General features: G+C 47.3%; 1 protein-coding gene and 2 non-coding genes across 3 annotated transcripts in view; all 3 read left to right on the forward strand.

Moving 5' to 3' along the window:
* The first annotated feature begins 1,138 nt into the window (after positions 1 to 1,138).
* Positions 1,139 to 1,279, forward strand: LOC121082785. Its single transcript, XR_005826115.1, has one exon. It is a non-coding gene; the product is annotated as a U4 spliceosomal RNA (small nuclear RNA).
* A 478-nt stretch (positions 1,280 to 1,757) lies between these two features.
* Positions 1,758 to 1,898, forward strand: LOC121082784. Its single transcript, XR_005826114.1, has one exon. It is a non-coding gene; the product is annotated as a U4 spliceosomal RNA (small nuclear RNA).
* Positions 1,899 to 6,509: 4,611 nt separating this feature from the next.
* PXN (paxillin) overlaps positions 6,510 to 19,697 on the forward strand; it is a 47,534-nt gene continuing 34,346 nt past the window's right edge. The window contains exon 1 of the mRNA XM_040605410.1: positions 6,510 to 6,568. Coding sequence (XP_040461344.1) covers positions 6,556 to 6,568 — 13 coding nt within the window. The 5' untranslated portion in view covers positions 6,510 to 6,555. The remainder of the gene's footprint in view (positions 6,569 to 19,697) is intronic.

Consider the following 19,697-nt stretch of genomic DNA (forward strand, 5'->3'; position numbering starts at 1 on the left):
CCGAAATGAGCTGTTGGATCAGCTCAGCCCCATCACTGCAGAACTGCACCAGTTGCTTCCACTCCTCAGTGCCCCTTTAGTGGGAGGGATTTCTTCCAATGTTTCCCAGTTGATCCTGCAGATCCTCCTTCCTAAGCAGGCAGGAGTGGCTACTTGTGGTGACCCCTTTGAGTCCTCGTGTGGCCCACGGTGCTGTGCATGTGCTGTTGGTCCATGCCAGAGCTGACACCACGCAGCTAGTTTTTAACCACAGGGCTGTGCTGACCTGCCTGCTGCCTGCCCCGTGCCCCCTGGCAGGAACCGATCACGCCTGTCTGCTCAGTGCAGGTTTTGGTCTCAATAATCACATCATAAGCTGTACAAATTGCCTGGCAACAAGGGGTTTGGTTTTTTTTTTTTTCTCAAAGGAGCCTTATTTTTTTGAAGAGCAAATAAATAGGAAGAAGTCCAGACTGCTGCACGGTAGCAGCCGGCTACTAGGTGCTCACCTATTGTACACAGAATGGGCTCTTTCTGGTAATTTGGACTGCTTTGCAAATACAGTCTCCAAATAGCTCTTGCTAATTAGTTCAAAACATTGCAGGAGGTTTAAATCTATTTTTCTTGCCTCTTACAGTTATTTCAAAGCCCAGATGAGCCCGAGCCTGTATATAGCACTGTGTAATTTTGCCATCGCGAGGGAGAAGCGCAGCGCATCCCACTTGCCCGGTGCCAACCCTGCGGGGCCGTGGGCCACGACCCTTTGTCAGTTCCGTGAGTCTAAACGGCCGTCAGGCTGTTACCGTTTAAAAATCTTAAAGGTGTTTTCCAGTCGCTGGGTGCAGCCTTTGCCGTGCTGCCACCGGGGCCCAGCAGCCCCCGATCCGCCGCGTACGCTCCGCCCCCCCCGCCAGGGGCAGCACCTCCCTGGCGCTCATTTCCATAGCGCCCTCCCGGCACCCCCCGCGTGGCGCGGCGGCCGCGCTGCCCGGCCTCCCCCCGCCGTTATCCCCCGCCCCGGCCCCGCCGGTAGCGCGGCGGGGGCGCGCGGGGGGCGCGGCGGCGCGGGCCGGGGGGGGCGCGTGGGGGCGCGACTGCGCGCTCTGACCGCGGCGGCGGGGCGGCGGCGGGGGGGGTCGGCAGGGCGCGGGCAACTATCAGCTTTGCGCAGTGGCAGTATCGTAGCCGATGAGGTTAATCCGAGGCGCGATTATTGCTAATTGAAAACTTTTCCCAATACCCCGCCATGACGACTTGAAATATAGTCGGCATCGGCAATTTTTGAGGGCCTCTCCGGAGGCTGCTTTCCTATGGTTAAAGATAGATTCGCGGACGACGGGGCTGCTTGGTTCGCTGGGGCTGGCGCTTCCCGGGCTTGGGTCGCTGGTGCTGGGTGTGATACGTGGGGAACGATTCGGCTGGCCTAGGGCTCACCGCCTGCTGGGTCTGCTCGGGGCTGGCAGTGGTGCGCCGCCCCCCGCAGGCTGGGGTGCCCCGAGATGGGGCTAACGGTACGCTGAGCCGGTGGGCAACCGGCTGCCCGCACTGACGGCACGCCTACTTTGCATATTCCTTCCCAGCAAGCTTCGCGGCGGCCCGGCGCGCTGAACGGAGGGGAAAAACGGGGGGCTTCGCTCCGGCGGCGCGCGGGGGGCACGGCGGCGGGCAGGGAGCGCTGCCGGGGGAAGCGCGGGGGGGACCGCGGGCGGGGAGGGGACTCGCCGGGACCGGGGCGGCGGCCCCGGCCTGAGGGGCGGCGGTGGCGGCGGAATGGGGTCAGCTTTGCGCAGTGGCAGTATCGTAGCCAATGAGGTTAATCCGAGGCGCGATTATTGCTAATTGAAAACTTTTCCCAATACCCCGCCATGACGACTTGAAATATAGTCGGCATTGGCAATTTTTGACAGTCTCTACGGAGACTGATTTTAGAGGTTAAAAAGAGAAATAAAAAACGAAACCTTAGTAGTGCTGTAATGTGCAGTCGGGGTCACTGTGTGGGTGCAGCGGTTTCTCCTCGCCGCCACTGCCTGTCAAAGACGGGATTTGATACGTGGAGGGTTCGGCCCTTACCTTGTTCTTTTACAGCTGCTGAAGGGGGAATAATCGGTCCGTGAAAATGGAAGCGCAGGGACTGGTGGGCTGGAGAAGCGTTTGTCGTGTAGCTCTTGCTGAAGAGGATCCTTTGAGGCGCGTGACCTCTCAGAAGGTAGCTGAGGCAGCGAGGACAGGGCTGGCCCTTCTGAACGAAGTGGGGGGCAATGAAAGTCTGAATTGTGCTTGACTGGCTCCAGAAGTGCTCCAAAACCCATTAGGGAACAGCTTTCAGTGCACAGTACATAACCTCCATTTTGTGTGGATTTGTTAATGTATATCCATTGGCGTTACTTGCTTTAAAAAAAAAAAAAGAAAAGGATCCTTACTGTCAAAGAAATCACAGACCTTGACTCTGGAAAAAGCAGCTGCTAAGTTTAGTGTAAAATCCTATTATATAAGTAACCCCCATCCCTTTCTAATTTGCAGCTGTTGTCTTAATACCTAAGCAGACTCCGTGGAGGGAGACTAATGACCATTGCACACCAGCTCCCTGGGCTGAACCTCTGCTGGAAGCAGCTGCCCTCTGTCACTTTGTGTGAATTAGATGTAGCTTTTATACTGCTGATGGGTTACTCTCATATTCTCTGTATGGTCATGTGCACTGTGCAGATGCTCCTGCATGGCTGGTTAAGACCCTGAGCTAGGCAGCTGTTTTAAACCGCCACTAGGCAGAATAGAAAACGTAGTAGTGAACATTAATGTTCTCTCTTTATCAGGCTTGTTTGTAACATTCAGCTCTGCTGGGGTGTCATGCGCAACAGTGACCAGAGAGTGACAGAGAAACGTCATGGATTTTGTTTGTCCCCCCATTTGTACTTCATTGCTAGCAATATCAGTTTGAAATCAAAATCTGAAGCACAGGAATGGAATTACCCTTTGGCAGAATAAGCCATGCTAATAAATACCAAAGGCATATGTAGTTTACAGTGAGTAATACACTTCACGTAATTGTTTGGCTCATATAAACTGTGTTGATAAGTATTGGTTTTATCACTTGATTGGTTCTCGTCTCTTTTGCCAAAACTGTCTGTGATAATACATACACTGGTGTGGTGCTTTCATTCTGCATTGTGAAGTCATGTCCTACATCTTACGCCAGAAACCAAGTCATTCATTTTACTGTAATAGATCCTTTAAACGAGTGTGAAGTTGGGCCTTGAATGGGGAAGTTGCATGCTGAGATTTACTGCCATTGCCTTCAGCCTAAAGCTCTGCCTGAATTTTTGTTTTATGCATTAAGCCAAAGAAAGAACTGCACCCCCTGCGTGATGTCCATGTGGCAGAGCACGGAGGACACACTGCAGTGAAGTCATCGTCATTACTCTGCAGTTTCAAGTCACTCTGCAAAGTGCATAGGTAAGCTCTAAACATGCCTTACAAGTCAGAGTAGCTTCATACCTGTTCTCTGACAGAGATTGTCTGCTGTAAATAATGGTGCTTTTCACAGGAGGTATTACAAAATGAGCTTGGGTTGCTCATCTGTTTGGCAGCCAGTCTGAGATTACAGCCCTGAAGGGGACAGGTAGACACTTCATGCATCCATACTCTGGCTTTCAAGTGTGTGGAGATCAGTGGGTTAAGCCACCCTTCTGTGGAGCTGGTCTGTAACTGGTAAATAATGCTTTGACAAGAGGGAAAGATGCCTTGAGCAATGCCCTGAACACTTGGGTTGTGTGGAGCCAGGAAGTCCTGAAGTCCAACGTTGGGTTGATATTGATTCACTGTCTGACTTGATTTCCAGCTCCCAGCCCTATTTCCTATCTGCAAATGGGGGCAATAACTTCTTGTCACACCTTCTGCGAATGATAAGGATAAGTTGAGTCATATGACTAAGATATAGTCTTACTTATAGGGCATGATACAATAGGAAGCTGCGTGCATTTCTGTGATGCACTACCACCTGCCTTCATTCCCTAGTGCTTCCCATCTGGCACCAGTTATGAGGGGTGTAGGTGCTGTCAGTGTCACTTTCCCCTCAGCCCTGTCAGCAGCCTCTGGGCGAGCGCTGGGTACGCTGCTCTGGTGGGAGTTTGCTGGAGGTGGCCATCGCTGGAGAAGTGCAGCTGCTTCTCCTGGCAGCTGCATAAGGATGACGCTAGAGCAGCAAGCAGGTTTCTGTGAATCAGTGAGAGTTTCAGAGGCAGAGAGCAGGTAGACGATGAGAAAACAGGAGTTCCAGGGTGTTAGGAAGGACAGGAGAGGGTGAACTTTGGGGTGAGTTTAGCTTGAGCCCACACCACTGAGCATTTGTCTTAGCATCCTGGGTTTTAATCTGCTCCTACTCCTTAGGCTATCATGGGAAGGTTAAGGACTGACAATTTTAAGTAAGAAATGCTAGTGTGTGAAGAAGAATTCAGTTATGAACAGCACCTGGCAATGAGGAGTGCAATGGGAGTAATGTTGGTTTTAAAAGCCATATTACTAGAGGATAAGTATCACTCGTGACAGCCCTGCCTTTCCACCTCACTGATCCTTTCACAGCAGCGTTGAAGCCATAGGCAAAGCTTTAGTGGCAATGACTTGGTTTTGTTTTTGTTTTTTTACACTGAGCAGTATGGACACAACCTATTTCTTGTGGGTGCAACCCTAATTGGTGCTATGACATGTTAATTTCAGTTCTGAGACAGACTAGAAACTGCTTTCTTGATTTGCAGTCACTTCCAGACTCCCAAAGGACAACACAGGAAGCTGAAGATAAAAATTGCATACCAGACTACAACATGAACAGAGCACAGTGGTCACGTTATTTATATGTAGGTTAAAATATAACTCAAGTCAAGACAGATGCCAGTCCTGTGTTGTTAGAAGAAACATACAGATCCCAGGAAAGCATGTGTTCCTGATGATGTTAGATCCCCTATGCTGCCAGTAAATGCTAGTGGTTTTGTTGCTCCGCCTGGGGGGACACATCCTGAAGCCATAGTTGTACAGCCAAGGATAGGTTTTGAGAAAATGTAACAGTCCTTTCAAACAATGTTTTATATTCTGCTCAGGGACCAGCGGAGAGGGGTGTCAGGTGAGATCCTGCTGGTGAAGCATGCGGTAAAAGCCTTTGCTTATATTTGTATCATACTTAGATCTAGGTAAGGATGTCATTTTCTGAGAAGTCCTGTATTTGAAGTAAAACCTGGAATGAATTTCCTGGAGGCTGTCGATTATTCTCAAGCATTGGCTGAGACTAGAGAGGGGATATTTCCCTGCCCCCCTAGTGATAGTTCTCATTATAGTGTGTTTTAACACAGGAAATAATGATGTCTATTGAACTGTGCTAGCTGGGGAAACTGGGTGTGTTTGTGCCTAGAGAGCGAAAAATAAAGCATCAGAGATTGCTAGCAGGTGACCTCATATTCTCTGGTTTTATGAAAATGCAATCCTGTAATCTTGGCTTGACAACAGGACATGCACCATTCAGCTTTGAGAACATTCTCTGGCTCTGTAGTAATTTTGTGAGGAAAACTGCTACAAGAGTCATGTTTCCTGGATCCTGAGCTGTTCCCACACTGATAGTTTTTGGTGTATCTCTCATCAGATTAGGAGCTGGACGCTTGGGCTGAGCAACTGTTTTTACTGCCATGTCGACTTGGCCGGAGCGCAGTGGTAAACACTAGCTCTGATGAGGGTGGAGCTGCTCTGTGGTTTGGGCAAGGCTGAGGAGAACTTTGCTGTGCTGGAGCATGATTTGGTAGTGGTTTGAAAGGAAAGGCAAGTGGGAAATAGTGGTTCAAGATGTGCTATCATGTGATAAAGCCAGCAGGGCTGTTATGGGTTTTTAAACGCAGCAAAGAAGTGGTTGGCGACTTTCCTGTATGGTGGCAACTGCTTGTGGAAAAGCGTTTGGGAGAGGTGTCACCTGCCCAAGCTTCCCTGTGGGTTGGGTAAATCACCTGGGGATGACAAGTGTCGGTGCATTCGAGGGCTTTTGGGGCACAGAGCTGCAGCGCGCAGGGCTCCTCCCAGGCAGCAGCACCCCAGCGCGGCGGGGCAGGAATGCATCGCTGCCCTCGGGGGGACGTTCCCCCGGGGCGTCCTGCTCCTCCACTGCAGGGGACGGGGATTTAGGTTTGTGTTCGGGGTCGGGCACGGGCAGTCTCGGCCATGCACGGAGCCGTAGGCCGGTGCCTTGGCGGGGTGGGCTCTGCCCCGGGGCCGGAGCCCCCGCAGGGCAGGGGTCCGCAGCCAGGCTCCGGGGCGCCGCAGCCCCCGCCCGGCATTCCCAGGGCGCCGTTCCACTCCGGCGACCCCAGCACCGGAGCTCGGGATGGCGGCCGGGAAGCCGGGTCCCCTTTGCCCGGGGCCGGCGCGGCGGTTCCCGCTGCCGCCGGCAGGGGGCAGCAGCGGGCGGGTGCGGCGCGGCGGGGGCGCGCGCGGGCCGCGGGGCCGCGCGGGGGCGGGCCGGGAAAGTTGCGAGGCGCTGAGGCGGGCGGCGGCGGCAGCGGGCACGGCGGCGGGGCGGGCGGCGGCGGCACCGGGCACGGCGGCACCATGGACGACTTGGGTGAGTTCCGAGCGGCTCGTACTCCCCGCGGCGGGGGACGCCGCCCCTCCGCGCCCCCGAGCAGCCCCCGGAGGAGCCGCGGCCCCTGCCCGGCCACGCTGCGCCCCTCGGCGCCGCCGCCGGCTCCGCGCCGTTGGGGCTCGGGCCGGGCCTGCCGGCGCCCGGGGACGTGTCGGCCCGTCTCCAGGCCCTCCCGCCTCGCCGCGCCGCCGCCCGCCCCCAGGCCCCTCGGCTGAGATGCCCGCGGGCCGCCTCCCCCCCCCCCCCCCCCCCCCCCCCTCCGCCCGCGGGCCGGGCCGGGCCGGGCCGTCGGTCTTCGTCCTGGCTCTGCCCCGGCCGGGAAAGGTGCCCTTCGGCCCCCTAGCCCGGCAGCAGCGTGCAGCGTGGCCGGGGCTCGGCAGACACCTCCTCCCCTGCCGGTGCCGCAGCCTCTCCAGCCTGTTCTTGGGCGAGATCTGTAACTTCGCATGGCTGTGGAGTTATCGGTGGGGAGCCCTCAGGGATGGGTAGAGCAACAGCCCCGGCCCGACGTGCCGCCGGGCTCAGAGCTCATCCTCGTCCCCTTGCTTTGCCCAGGTGTGCCGAAACCTTCTGAAAACGTGTAGCGGGGAAATGCCAAGCAGCTGGTCTCACTGGAAAGATCTAGAGAGTTTGAGTTCCTTTGGTACCGAGCCGGAAGGGGGGTGGATCTGCCAAAATCCCTTGTGCTCTGGGAGACATTAGGGTGACTGAGTTCCGCTTATGAAACCGATTAAATCAGACAGACAGTGGGGAGGGGCCACAATCCGTTACTTCCATCCTACCTTTAATAGAAACCAGACGTTCTGTTAGGAGACACTCCAGGCAAATTACAGTTTTATTACTGGACCTGGAAGCTCACATTACAATGCTGGCATAAAGCTGGCGGTCACACCTTCAGAAAACAGGTTCTGAGTTGGGCTAGTGATAAAACTGAAGGGGCAAGGAGTCCACCAGCTGCATGGCTCCCTGGTGAAAGGTACACCACAAAGGATTTTTTGGGGAGTGAAAACTCACCCCTGCCTGGGTGAAGTAGCTGCTGGTGCCAACAGAATGAATTTCTACTGCAGCTTCTTCTCACAGTTGTTTCTTTAAGCGGAGCCAGTTCTGTTTACCATTTCTCATATCCCTCAGCCTGGTTTTATCGCTTGGAGTTTTGGTGCAAGTTTCTAGCATGTTCAGGAATGCATTGCTAGTTAGAACAGGATTCACCCAGTCAGTGTAGTGACTTGCTGAGTGGCCCTTCAAGGTGAGCATACAGATAGCATTGTATAGGGCCAGCTTAGTGTCTCAACGACGTGCTCTTCAATGAACCATGGGAGCTGTACGGTGTCCACTGCAAGAACTACATTACTTACACAGGGGCAGTGTGACTTTCCAGTTGTCCAGGTAGGGTACTGCAGTTTCAACACATTTTTCCTCTGTAGGAGAGTTAGAGGTGAACTGCAAATTCTCAAAAAGATCTGAATTTCTGTCTGTTTTGTTCTTCTGAAGTGTTAAATGTATTGGCACAACCAAAAGTTAAAGTTGTGATACAATTTTTAAACCAGAACTTTTTGTCTCAGCAACTTGATTTCATCAAGTCTTAATTATACCATCTCTTTCTCAATTTTTGTGCAGTCTTTCAGACTGGACAAGATCTGATTATCTAACAGTAAGCAGTTGAACAAAAACAGTGGGATCCTTTCTCTCTCAAAGCTTTTCTTTTATGTACAGAATTCACCACAGAAAAGCACACCAGCTATTTACCCTCTACAAACCTTTGTTAGCCCCAGAATTGCTCACTTAATTTTCTAAAGCCATGCACCTTGGGATGCATACATAGGGGAACAATGATGTGCTGATACAACTCCCCTGAAATAAGTCAAACTTTTGAACTGAAGTGAGAGTTGTTTTTCTTTCCTCATTATCTATGGGTGGATTATCTGAGTTGTGGATTAACTGTGCCATGGATACAGACGTCTGCGCTGGCTCTGTCCAGAGTCAGGCTGGTCCGGCAGGACTTGTTGGTTCAGGCACAATGCCATGTGGATGTAACTGCACTGCTTCCAGGGCCAGTTTTGGCCCAAAAGTAGTTTAGCATTGAGCCTGAGTTCATATGCCTTGCAGGTTCAGAGTTGATGTCAAGTAAAATCAGTTTAGATCTTTCCACACCGTGCTTCCGAATCTGTGTGGTGCAGAAATGACTAGTGACTGATGGACCTTGTTGGCTGTGAGGGAACGCCTCACAGAGCCCTGTCATGGTGTGTCTGTTCTTAACTCCCTGAGTTTGTCAAAACTTTTCTCCCTCTTCCCAGAGCTGATGGAGTTGATCAGCGTCTACTTGTGCAATGTAAAATGGAGGTTCAGTAGTATCTCAGTTTCATGCTGCTTGGGCTGGAGAGGTTATGAAACGTATGTGAGAATGGATTTGTGTTGCTTTGGGGATTCATTTGGAGCTGAAAAAAACTTCCTTTTTTTCCCCTCAGTGTTGAAGAAGTGGTGTTACAATGCACAGCTCACATAGGAAACTGTTCCAGAGCTCCGCAGGTGGAACTCGAGCACCCCATTTTGCTGTGGCAGCTTCCGTGGCCCAGGACACTCAGTGCTGGGTCCGGGTATAAACTAGAATAGTACATTGTGGAAGGGAGGGGAGGACATGGTGAGTTCGAGCAGCTGACCAGACTTGTCCAGATTGTCTTCCTCAAAGACAATGCTAAGGAAGCGTATTTTGCGGATGTGCTTGGAGTTTGACAGGAAGCTTGCTGAATAAGTTTGCCATTCTGCAGTGTTGTAATTTGGCACAAAGAGTAAAACTTGGTCCTAAAGAATGAAAATCCTAACTCAGGGCTATCACCCCTTTCAGGGGATTACCAAAGTGCGGCGTGTTGTTACATGCTGTGCTTCCAGCACACAGTTGACCCAACTCCACCTATTTGCTTTAGACAATTGGAGATCTTGAATTAGATGTTGAATTATTCTTGGGCCTGTGGTGCTACCTTGTCTAAGAAGTATGTGTGAACAGATCCATTAGGTTCTGCTGGTTGCAGAAGGAAGAAACCTAGTTTGTATAGTGTGTCATGTATTTTATGGTGAGAGGAGTAGGAGAAAGGAAACTTGACCTTTACTTTTAGTCAGATACTGTTTGATTTTCAATTTGAACGTTTTTTACAGCCTTTTTCTGAAAGGAGTTGTTAGCAAACACTACTGTAAAACTTTTTAAGCTTTGGTAACTCTGAACAGAAATGGTTTTACTTGCTTTTGGTGGCTTTGAAATTCTTCTGGTTTAGTTTTCTTTTAAAGGCTTCAGGTTTTTTTTAACTGGATTTTGCAATCAGAAACAAAACAGCATTCACTAGAGCTTGTAAAAGATGTTTTACAAAAGTTATTTCTGTTTAATAAGAACATATTTATGGCAGTGTTTTGGCTGTGTGTGTAAACTAGACTGTAAGCTGCTTACTTTAGGTGTGCTTGCTTAATTCTAGAAGGATTTTTCTTTAGCAGGTTTGCCTAGCAATGTGGCTTCAAAATTCTGGGTGCAGAGGTTCAGTGGCACAAAGATTTTACTTTAATAGTTGTTTCCCTTCGTTTTAGGAACTCTAACCCACCCACTCTTCAGAGCTTAATCCTCTCAAGATTGACTTTAAAGGGAGCAATCTTGCCATTGATTTTTCATGGGAGTGTGGGGGTACATGTGTTTCCATCTGTCATCTGTCCTAACATTTGGAAGATTGCTGTGCTCTGCAGGGGTTTGCTGTTTGTCCCTCATCTGAGGGGGATGCTTGCCTGTTCCTGACTCAGTTCTTTAAGTTTAGAAGTCATATGCAGTGGGTTTTGGGGTTATTTGGCTGAAAGCTTAGAGTGAAATTGCTCATGGTGAGCTATGCCCAGGAAGTGGTATTGAGGAGAAATGCTGGTAAAGTAATCTGGTGCCTTGGCTTTCTACTGGCTCAGGTTTCTGAGTCATTCCTGCTGCTGGGTGAGAAGACTGTAAACAGAACTAATACTCTGCACAATGGGGTTCTGACTTGTTTCAGCTTCTTAGCTGTTGTGACCTCTCATAAAACAGGGACTTCATTGTCCTGAGCAACTCAGACAGGGAGTCCTCTGCCTCGAGCAGTGTTCGATGCAGAGAGAGGCTTCTTTTCTTGTTGCTCTATTTCCATGGAAAGGCTGGACTCTGTGCTGTCTTTAGCTCCTTTGTCCCTTGCTGGGAGAGGTCAATTTATCCCAAGTGTTCAGCTGCCCCCCTGGTTAAAACTGATCCTCAGACACCATCTCTACTACCACTAGAGAAAGAAATGGGTAACTTCTCATACATCTTTACCTCTGTCTCTCTACTTGTTCTTTCATTTCCAGGGAATCGTGGTACTTCAGTTTCTTTGGGCCCACTTTTCTTCACCTCTTTTCCCCTGAAGTGGATTTATTACATGAAACAAGTTGTGAAACTGCAGAAATGCCAGATAAAATTCTTAAGTCTGACAGCAGAACAAGAAATAATAATGCACTTCTAGTTAGATCAGAGTTGTTTTTCTGATATACTGCTAAGACAGACATATAAATTTCTCAGACTAAATCTGTGCAGCTAAGGGGTAGGGGGTGTCTGTTCATGGCTACAAAGCAAATCTGTTTGAATCAGGCTAATGTGTTAGTTGTGGTATCTGGGATCTACTGCAGCTTTGGAGATAGCCAGAACAGATTCTGAATTCAGTTGTGTTGTGCTAGTGGAAAACAGCGCAAGTGAATAGGACCTCTGGTCCCAGCTTCCTGCTCTGTGTCTCAGACTATGCCTCCCTCCCTTTGTGTACTGATCTTGTGTGTTCCTTTTTGTCTGATGCGGAAGCTGTTAATGAAGATGCTCTTCTGCTCCAGCTGCCTGGAAGTGAGATGTCTGTGGGAAGCTTTCCCAAGCTACGACAAGAAGATGGCGTTTAGGGAGTTTCTTGCTCACTTTAGTCCTAACTAACTTAGGCTTCGTAAGAAACCCTGGAAGTACAGGTTGTCATGACTGCTAGGCTGTTATATTTTAAAATGCTAGGTAGGGAACTGTGGAGACCTTCAGGTCCTGTTCTTGTTCCAGTGTTTGTAAAATCTCGCCTTGCATCTCATCCAGTTTCAGATGGCAGCCAGAAATGGTGGTTCCAGCTTCCCCAAGTCCCTTACTTGCTGCTTACTTAGTATCAGACTCCAGAGTGAATTGATTCAGATTTCTGATCTTTTGGAAGACCAACCCTTTCCCCCAAATAGGAACAAATGATTTGCCACTGGATCATTAAGCTGAAATGTCTCACCGTGTGGCAAGATAACTAGATCCAGTGCAGCACAGAAGGAAGGAGCAGCACATTTCCTTTCCATTTTGGGTGAAAGTTAAATGAATTGGAGAGAAAGTGGAAGCTGTGATTTCAAATTGGTTTAATCTGATTTAAGTGCTGGCTGCTGTTAGGTGTGTTATGTTCCCTGTCCCCATCTCTCATCCTTCTCTCCACAATAACTGCTGGGCAGTTAGCTGGGTCAGCAAGCTGATTCTTCTGAAAGTATCTTTTTTACATGGACAGCAGACTGGGAAGTAGGTGAGGCTACCTCTTTTAGCTGTGGCTTATGTTTAATCTAGCATAAGGTAACCATTTAACCACAGCCTCAAAAACTTGCCCTGACTTAAGGCATACCGTTTCTCTGTCTGCGAAATAGGGGTAATAGCTCTTACCTGTGAAATATGGTTGATGTTTGTTGAGGTCTTTGTGTTTCTGAAATAGCTTCCAGCTGAATATATCAGAATAGTAACTCTTTCAAGCTTTTCTGATTACCATTGCTGGAAAAGCTTACAATGACAAGTTTGAATTAGATTTATAAGTTTTTATTCCCTTCTCAGTCCTGTTTAATGTTCCCTTTCTGCCCTTCTGATTGCTCATCCTTTCTTCATCCTCTGTTATGACAGGCTGTGAGTAGGGAGAAAAGATTTCCTTTCCTTTCCAAGTTCCCCACAGTAGTTTACTCTGGTGTTTCCCTTTACCACAGAGTGTCGTGAAGTCATTCAAAGAATGTCGTGTGCTAAAGATATTCCGTAAAAATAGGAGGTGGGTGATGACTTTCTCATAGCACTCTTAGCTATTTTTCCCATTTGTGCTTATTCTCATTGCAAATAGTTCCAGAACAGCAGAAACCAGCTGCCTGGAGACAGTCTCCTTTGATAGACTGGTGTTAAAATTTGTGCTTTCTCCTCTGTGTATGTATGTTTTTAAATCCTGATGAAGTAGATGAAGTAGAAATGGCAACTGGAGTGCTGTGCAACAAGTTCAATGTTAGTGTTTCAGTTACAGGAATTTGAGTCCCTGAGGTTATGTGTTTGGGCTGTTTGGGAGTCTGGTAAGCTCTTTTTCTGCTCATATAAATGAAACTTTTTCTTGTAGCAGACAGTAATTATTCTAAATTTACATGGGAAATTTATCTAAGCAGTTTGAGACAACTGTAAGTTGAGGATCCAAGAGAACTTAGGGCAGGCCACAGGGGGAGGCAGCCTGCATTGTTATTGCTTGGCTCCTTTTTCCCTGTGCTGGACTGTCTCTACACTGTGAACAAGTTTAGTTCAAGTTATTTGAATGATGATGAGGTAGTCTGAAAGTCTTTAAATGCAGTTTGTCATGCTACTTCTCAGTGTTCTTATATTATCATATGCAAATTTGGTGTAGATGGCTTTGCTGGGTGAGCTATTGAGTATATCTGGCTGGCAGCATGCAGTGGAGTGTAGCTTGAATTTCTTGGGGTTTTTTTGACTGTTTATTGCTTGTGTTTAAACCTCTGACATTTTGCAAATTACGTGAAGAACATCAAAAAAAGTAAATGGCACTCCAGGGAATAAACCTGAATGACACTGCATGGCAAATTGTGCTTTAAATGGCTCAGCTATAAATCAAACTGTATGGGGTCTCTAGGAATAAACCAATCCCATGTTTTTGTCACAAAATTGAGCTGGCAGACAGAATTAATCCTGTGTCTGTCTAGACACGTGATAGGATCTTGCTTTATTTCCATCCCCGAAGAGCAAGGTGAACAGAGAATTTCACTTCATGCTGTAAGGAAGTTAGTGGTGGTTCAGGGACTGTGATTAGGCTGGGTTTTTCTAAGAGCAGGAGGAGACAAGAAAAGCCAGAAGTAGAAAAGGCCATGGGCAGGAGGGCTGTAAATGATTTGCCATGGGTTAGGGGTTTAATACTCCCTTGTTCTATCCTCTTTCATGGTTCTGAACAAGTTCAAGGCTCTGAAAAGATTTATTTTGGGTTGGAGCCACTAATTTCAGCTGGGTCAGACAAAAGAGCCTAAAGCTAACTGCACATCAGTTGAGGTTACTGATGCCCCACAAGTTGGAGTAAGGTGATGACTTGGCTGGTGGTCTTAGCTGCTCTTCTTGTTTGACCATTAGTTGCATCTGCTGCTCCCCATTCCTCAGCACCGGCAGCTGCCTTGGGACTAGAGCTTTTTTGTTGCTGCTAGCAAATTACCCCTTTTGGGCAGAGGTGGTCCACAAGAGTAAGATGCCTAGGAGTAGTACTTCTGGTTTGCAGCTCTCCCTCTTGTTCATTATGGTTTTATGTGGGAGACTTTTGGGCTACAGAGGTCTGGTTAGGCAGCGTGATACACAGCTGGAACTATTCTGCCTGGCTGCGAGCAGCTCCAGCAGTTAGACAGGATCCCCACAGAGAGCTGGAACACTGGGGGAGGGAATGAAATGCCATTTCATCCACGTCATGAAATCTCTTATCAGTGGCCAACTCAGTGTTGTGGGTGGGTGAGCAGCGTTGGCCAGAAGAAGCTGCCTTTTATTTCTGCGGTGAAATGTGAGGAGCTCTGTGCTGTCAGTCAGGCTGGGAGCTGTGGAGTGGCTGCGTGGAGTTTGGAATGAATTTGTCAGTCGGGTTCTTACAACTCTAAGCTTGTAGTTTTCAATCAGTCCTGCTGGTGCTTAATCTGAGATTCGCTACTTGGCTGTCCTGAGCAGTTCCCTTGGGCAGTGCCTCACAAGCACAACTGCTCTGGCATGCTGTTCCTGTATTTCCTAATTGCTTAAACCTTGCGCCTCCAGCACCTTCTGCCTTGGGGTCACACTTAAAAGCCTTGGGCATATGAGTTAGAGATAAAATCTATTAGGTTATCATTCACTTTTCTGTAAGAGTTGGTTAAGTGCTTAATTTCTTGGATGCTACTTTACCTTCAAATGTGAGGGAGAAAACTACATGAAACAGATCACTATGGTAGTGCTTACGGTGGGGTGAAATTCAGAGACCACCTAGGCTGTCTGATCTGCTGGAGTCCTCTGATTGATTGTATTGCTTAGATTTGAAAAATGTGGTATGTGGGATGGAATAACCGGTGCGATGTGAGGCACTCTGTGCCATTTCCTGCGCAGCGGAGCGGTATCACTCTGGTGTGGTCTTGGGAAGCCCTTTGCAGGGGAGGAGGGTTGAAGAGAAGGGGCTGGGGGTGGCGCAGGGAGGAAGCTTTATGTAATTCTTGGCTGGCTTCTGAGTAATTGTTTTAATGAAATGGAATGCAGAGTATTCAGTGCTTGCTTGGCAAAACCAGCAATTTTTTTTATTTTCTATTGGGGGGTGGGGGGGAGTTGGAGTTAGTCTGTTTTCCAGCTGCTTTAAGCAGTTAGGCTTGGATTTGTCACAGAGATAGGAGTAGAATATTGTTCTCAGTGAGGGGGCAGTTGCACTGCTGTGCGTGTGGGAGGTTGTCTTTGTACATTCAGTGCTTAAGTAGAAGAGCCTGGTCCTTCTGTTTCTCTGTGGGTTGTGAATGCTGGTGTGGTTCTGAAGTGGATCAGATTAATGTTAAAGTACCCAACAGTAATGAGATGGTAGTGATATGGGTAGGTACGTGCCCATATAAAATATATATGCATCTAGGTGCTTGATAGGAAAATGAATCAATTTTCCACTATGCCCTAGTTCGGGGTATAGCAGGGAAGAATATGATGAGTTGAGACAAAGAAGTCAACTTAATTTTCAGCAAAGCAGAAATGTAGGGGCTGGGTACCTTGAATTCTGTGGACTAGTGCAAAATATTCTTTCCAGTTATTTCAGATGATTGTTGACTTTTATCATAGGATTGGTGGAGGAACAATCAGAGTTCATGCTGAAACCCCTTTTATAGAAAGTAATTTGAAGGAGGATTTATTTCATGTACCTATGAAAGGGAAGTTTACTCTCATGCTGCTTCTATTTCAGTATTGCTGGCATTTCCGTTTTTGGTCAGTGCTGGAGATGTGATCTCTTACTCATCTTTACCCCTCAAAAATCTACTTTCTCTATAGTCTTTAAGGTTTTTTTCCGTTGCAGTTTTCTGTGGTCATGAATTCTCTTGTGAGTAAATCAGCCTTTGATTGCTAGAATATTTTTTTTTTCTTTTGTCTTACAACAAACCAAACTTCTGTGCAGGGCACTGAGATGAGGAAGCTGTCATGTGTTTAATTGCTTTATTAATACTGCTCTTGCTAAAAAGAAATCCTCACTGTTTTTCTTGCTGGTGATGATGAGGGGACTGGAGCATCTCCCTGATGAGGAAAGGCTGAGTGAACTCCGACCTGTGGAGAAGACAAGACTGAGAGGGGATCTTATCAATGTCTACAAATACCTTAAGGGTGAGTCAGTGTCCAGAGGATGGGGCCAGGCTCTTCAGTAGTGCCCAGCGACAGGACAAGGGGCAACGGGCACAAACTGCAGCACAAGAAGTTCTGTCTGAATATGAAGAAGACCTTCTTTACCGTGAGGGTGACCCAGCACTGGAACAGGCTGCCCAGAGAGGCTGTGGAGTGCCCTTCTCTGGGGACATTCAAAACCTGCCTGATGTGACTGCAACCTCTGCTCTAGGAGAACCTGCTTTAGCAGGGAGCTGAATTAGGTGATCTACAGAGGTCCCTTCCAACCCTGACCATTCTGTCATTCTGTGAAATAAGCAAGAGACTTGTGACTGAATACTTCTGTTATGATGCCAGATGACAGGCCTCACAAGTAGGAAGCGATAAGAAAACCTTAAACATTCTCCAGCTCTTCTCCATCCGTTGGCAACAATATATTCCAGTTCTAAATATGTTAGTTTTCTGTCTGGCTTTAACAATTTTCTTACTAGGAGTGGGCCTCTGTCATAACATTGTAGAACTCTTGAGCCATATTCTTCTGCCAACGCGAAAAAAAAAAAAAAAAAGCAGAGCTATAGAGCTGTAGAGCCATCAGCAATCTCCATCGAATTACCACCCACATGTTTTCCAAAGCAGACTGGGGGACCATTTCCTACATTAATTTCTGAAACATTTTCATTCTTTCATTCCCAGAAGCTACTTTTAAAGCAAAAAGAAGCTGCTTTAGTTAGATTTTTTTTTTAAACCATGTGCTGCTTGGCCCCTTGTACTCATGTTTTTCAGAGATGTTACTTGCCCATGATGTGTAAGTACTGGGGTTATCTGAAGTTTTAGTAGCATGTTCATCACATTGAAAGCTTCATTTTAAAACTTTCTACCTATTATAGTTATAAGTAGTACTAAGATCCGCATGACTGAAAAATGTTGAATATTTTGTGGTCATTTCCCCCCACCCTGCTCTGTGAGTTTACATTGTGCTTTTGGCAGCGCTTTGTGTAGAGTCAGTTGCTGATGATGACTTACACTTTTTGGCTTATAAAGAGTTTGGTGTTGCTTCCAAGTCTGCTCCCACTCTCTGTTGCAGAGGACCCTTGCAGAAACAAAAACTTATTAGAACAAAAAATCCACCATTTTGAGAGTACTTTCTTAGTAATTAGATTTTTAACAGGCCAGTGAAACCACATACCACATTTGACAAAAGTTATTTTTTTTTAAGAGGGAAACAACCCATCTCAGAGTGGGTTGTCACGTCAAGCCAGCAAGTCTTTTTAAGTTGTCTTTATTTATATCTCAATATATTAACCTTTTTTTTGGCATCCCCAGTATCTAGGTGTGATTTGCTGGGGCTTTTTTTCTCCTTATAGCCACAGGCATTTAAAACTTGAGATACCTTAGTTTTTAAGAGTAGATTTGCATTTGTTGTATGTTCTTTGCATTTATGCACTTGGGAGATACATTTGTACTTACTGAATGGGAAACTGCTGGAGTTAACGAAAAATACTGCCTTCAAGGACTAAAATCTCGCAAGTCTGCATTCTGATATCCCATTTAAGAGCCCTCAGGATAGGAATGCCCCAATAAGACTGTACAAAGTATGGATACGATTGCAGTGTCTCTTTAGTGTCCCTGTTCTTTATTGCTGGAATCCTCCTTTTGCTGGTAGGCAGGGCATTCTGCAGATCATGGGCAGATTTTGACCTTCTAATGCTTTTAATGAATTCAGAATTTATACTAATATTTCTGCTCTTCATTTCATCTTTATGTGTGTCTCAAATTTTGTAACTGGCACTTTGCCTGGATGGGTCTATATTCAGATCTGTTTATGCTGCTTGGATAGGATTTCCACTGTTTAAAAGATGCTATTTTTTTCTTCCCTTAAGTTTCATGTCTATTCTTGCATACCATGCAAATCTTACTCTTCCTTTTATTGGTTATAGGGTCCACACGCTTTACTCTTTCTGCCTTTTAAAAAGTAACAGTTAACTTAGAATGTGCACGCTCTGATAATGTTTTGCCTCTGACTGTGTCCAAACCCATTTTTACATATGCAGGTGGATAGGATCGTAGCAATCTTTAGCAGTGTTATTATTGGCTGCGGTTATCTGCGTGGCAAAGATGAGATTCTGGGGGGTATCTGAGGTGGTGGTCCTGCTGGCCGTTCGAGTCAATGCAGTGGCATGCTGCTGCTGAAAGGGGGGATGACTTTACTTTCGCTCATCCTGACCCCTTTTATGCTCCCTTACCTGGCTGTTTGGATATACCCCTTCCTTCTTGTTGACTGCTGTGCTCATCTCTTTTTCTAACTCAAAAGAAAGCAGTCATTTTTTTTTGACTGGATGTATTTCTGTTGAACTGTTTCACAGAGGGGTCTTGTGAGAGTCAGCCAACACAAGTAAGTGGCAGCAGCACATGTCTGGAAGACAGAGTAAAACCTCTCCATTTTTGGCAGTGGTGAACTGTTAATTTGCTTTTCTGCATCTTGTGAAACCATATCCTCCACTCCATGGTGCTCACTGTCCAGTGGAACTCCTATGCTCCATTGCCTTGTAAATCCTGATGTAACATGTTTTCCTTCCCTAGATGAGTTGGAATCAGCAGTTACAGAATTATGATCTCAAGTTGTAAGTGCTCTACAGCTGTTGTAAGGGGTCCTCTTAGGTGGTCGAACTTGCAGACTTGTTGTTTCTACCTGAGGGCTGTGGAGTGCAAGCCAACAAGGCGTGCTGCTGCCCAAAGACTGGGCAACAACTTCTGGGTGTTCACACTGTTCTGATTTGTCACTGCTTGTGCCACTACTGCTTAGAAGCGGCTCAGAAGACTTGTCCAGTACTGATTAGCATGTATGGTAACCTCCCTGCTGCTTATGACAATATTCAGTTCAAGTCAGACCCAACTGCCTACAGTTAGGCAAGTCTCAACCAAATACAGTCCACCCAGGGCTTAAAAATTGCTCTTGTCTACCCTCATTTCAGTGGACATGTATAGGGTTGCTTGGTAGTAGCAGGGGGCCGCACACCTCTGCACTTGGCCGTTTTTCCTGTAAGTTCTGTAGTCCAGGGCTGAGCAGGATCTGGCACAGAAAGAATGGCAGTGTTTTCACTCTTGCTACTGTCCTAGTAATTGTTACTGTTCTCTGCCTGTTTTCCAGAAAGGCGTGAGAACAAATTGCTCAGTTCAGGTTTCTGAAGAGTGTATTTCTGTGCTGAAGGAAGAAAGCTAGTCTGCTGGAGGAGACAGATGACTTTCTAGGGAAGAAGAATAATAGGTAGAGGGAGTCTCTTCCCTTTCATTGCACAAGGAGGGCAAACTGACTTTTGGCAAGGTGTGTATTATGTGGCATCAGTCTAATGTACCTGACTTGGAGAGAACAGCATGGGCTTGGAGTGGCATCCGCTGTAGCAAAATTGTAGGATATGATAAATTTCCCAGCACTGTGGGGAAATTTCCCACTGGCACGATTTCTGTGAGTGTTTGTCTGACTGATCAGCCAAGGGA

Source organism: Falco naumanni, chromosome 1 (assembly GCF_017639655.2).
Source record: "Falco naumanni isolate bFalNau1 chromosome 1, bFalNau1.pat, whole genome shotgun sequence".
In the NCBI taxonomy this organism is placed as follows: Eukaryota; Metazoa; Chordata; class Aves; order Falconiformes; family Falconidae; genus Falco; species Falco naumanni.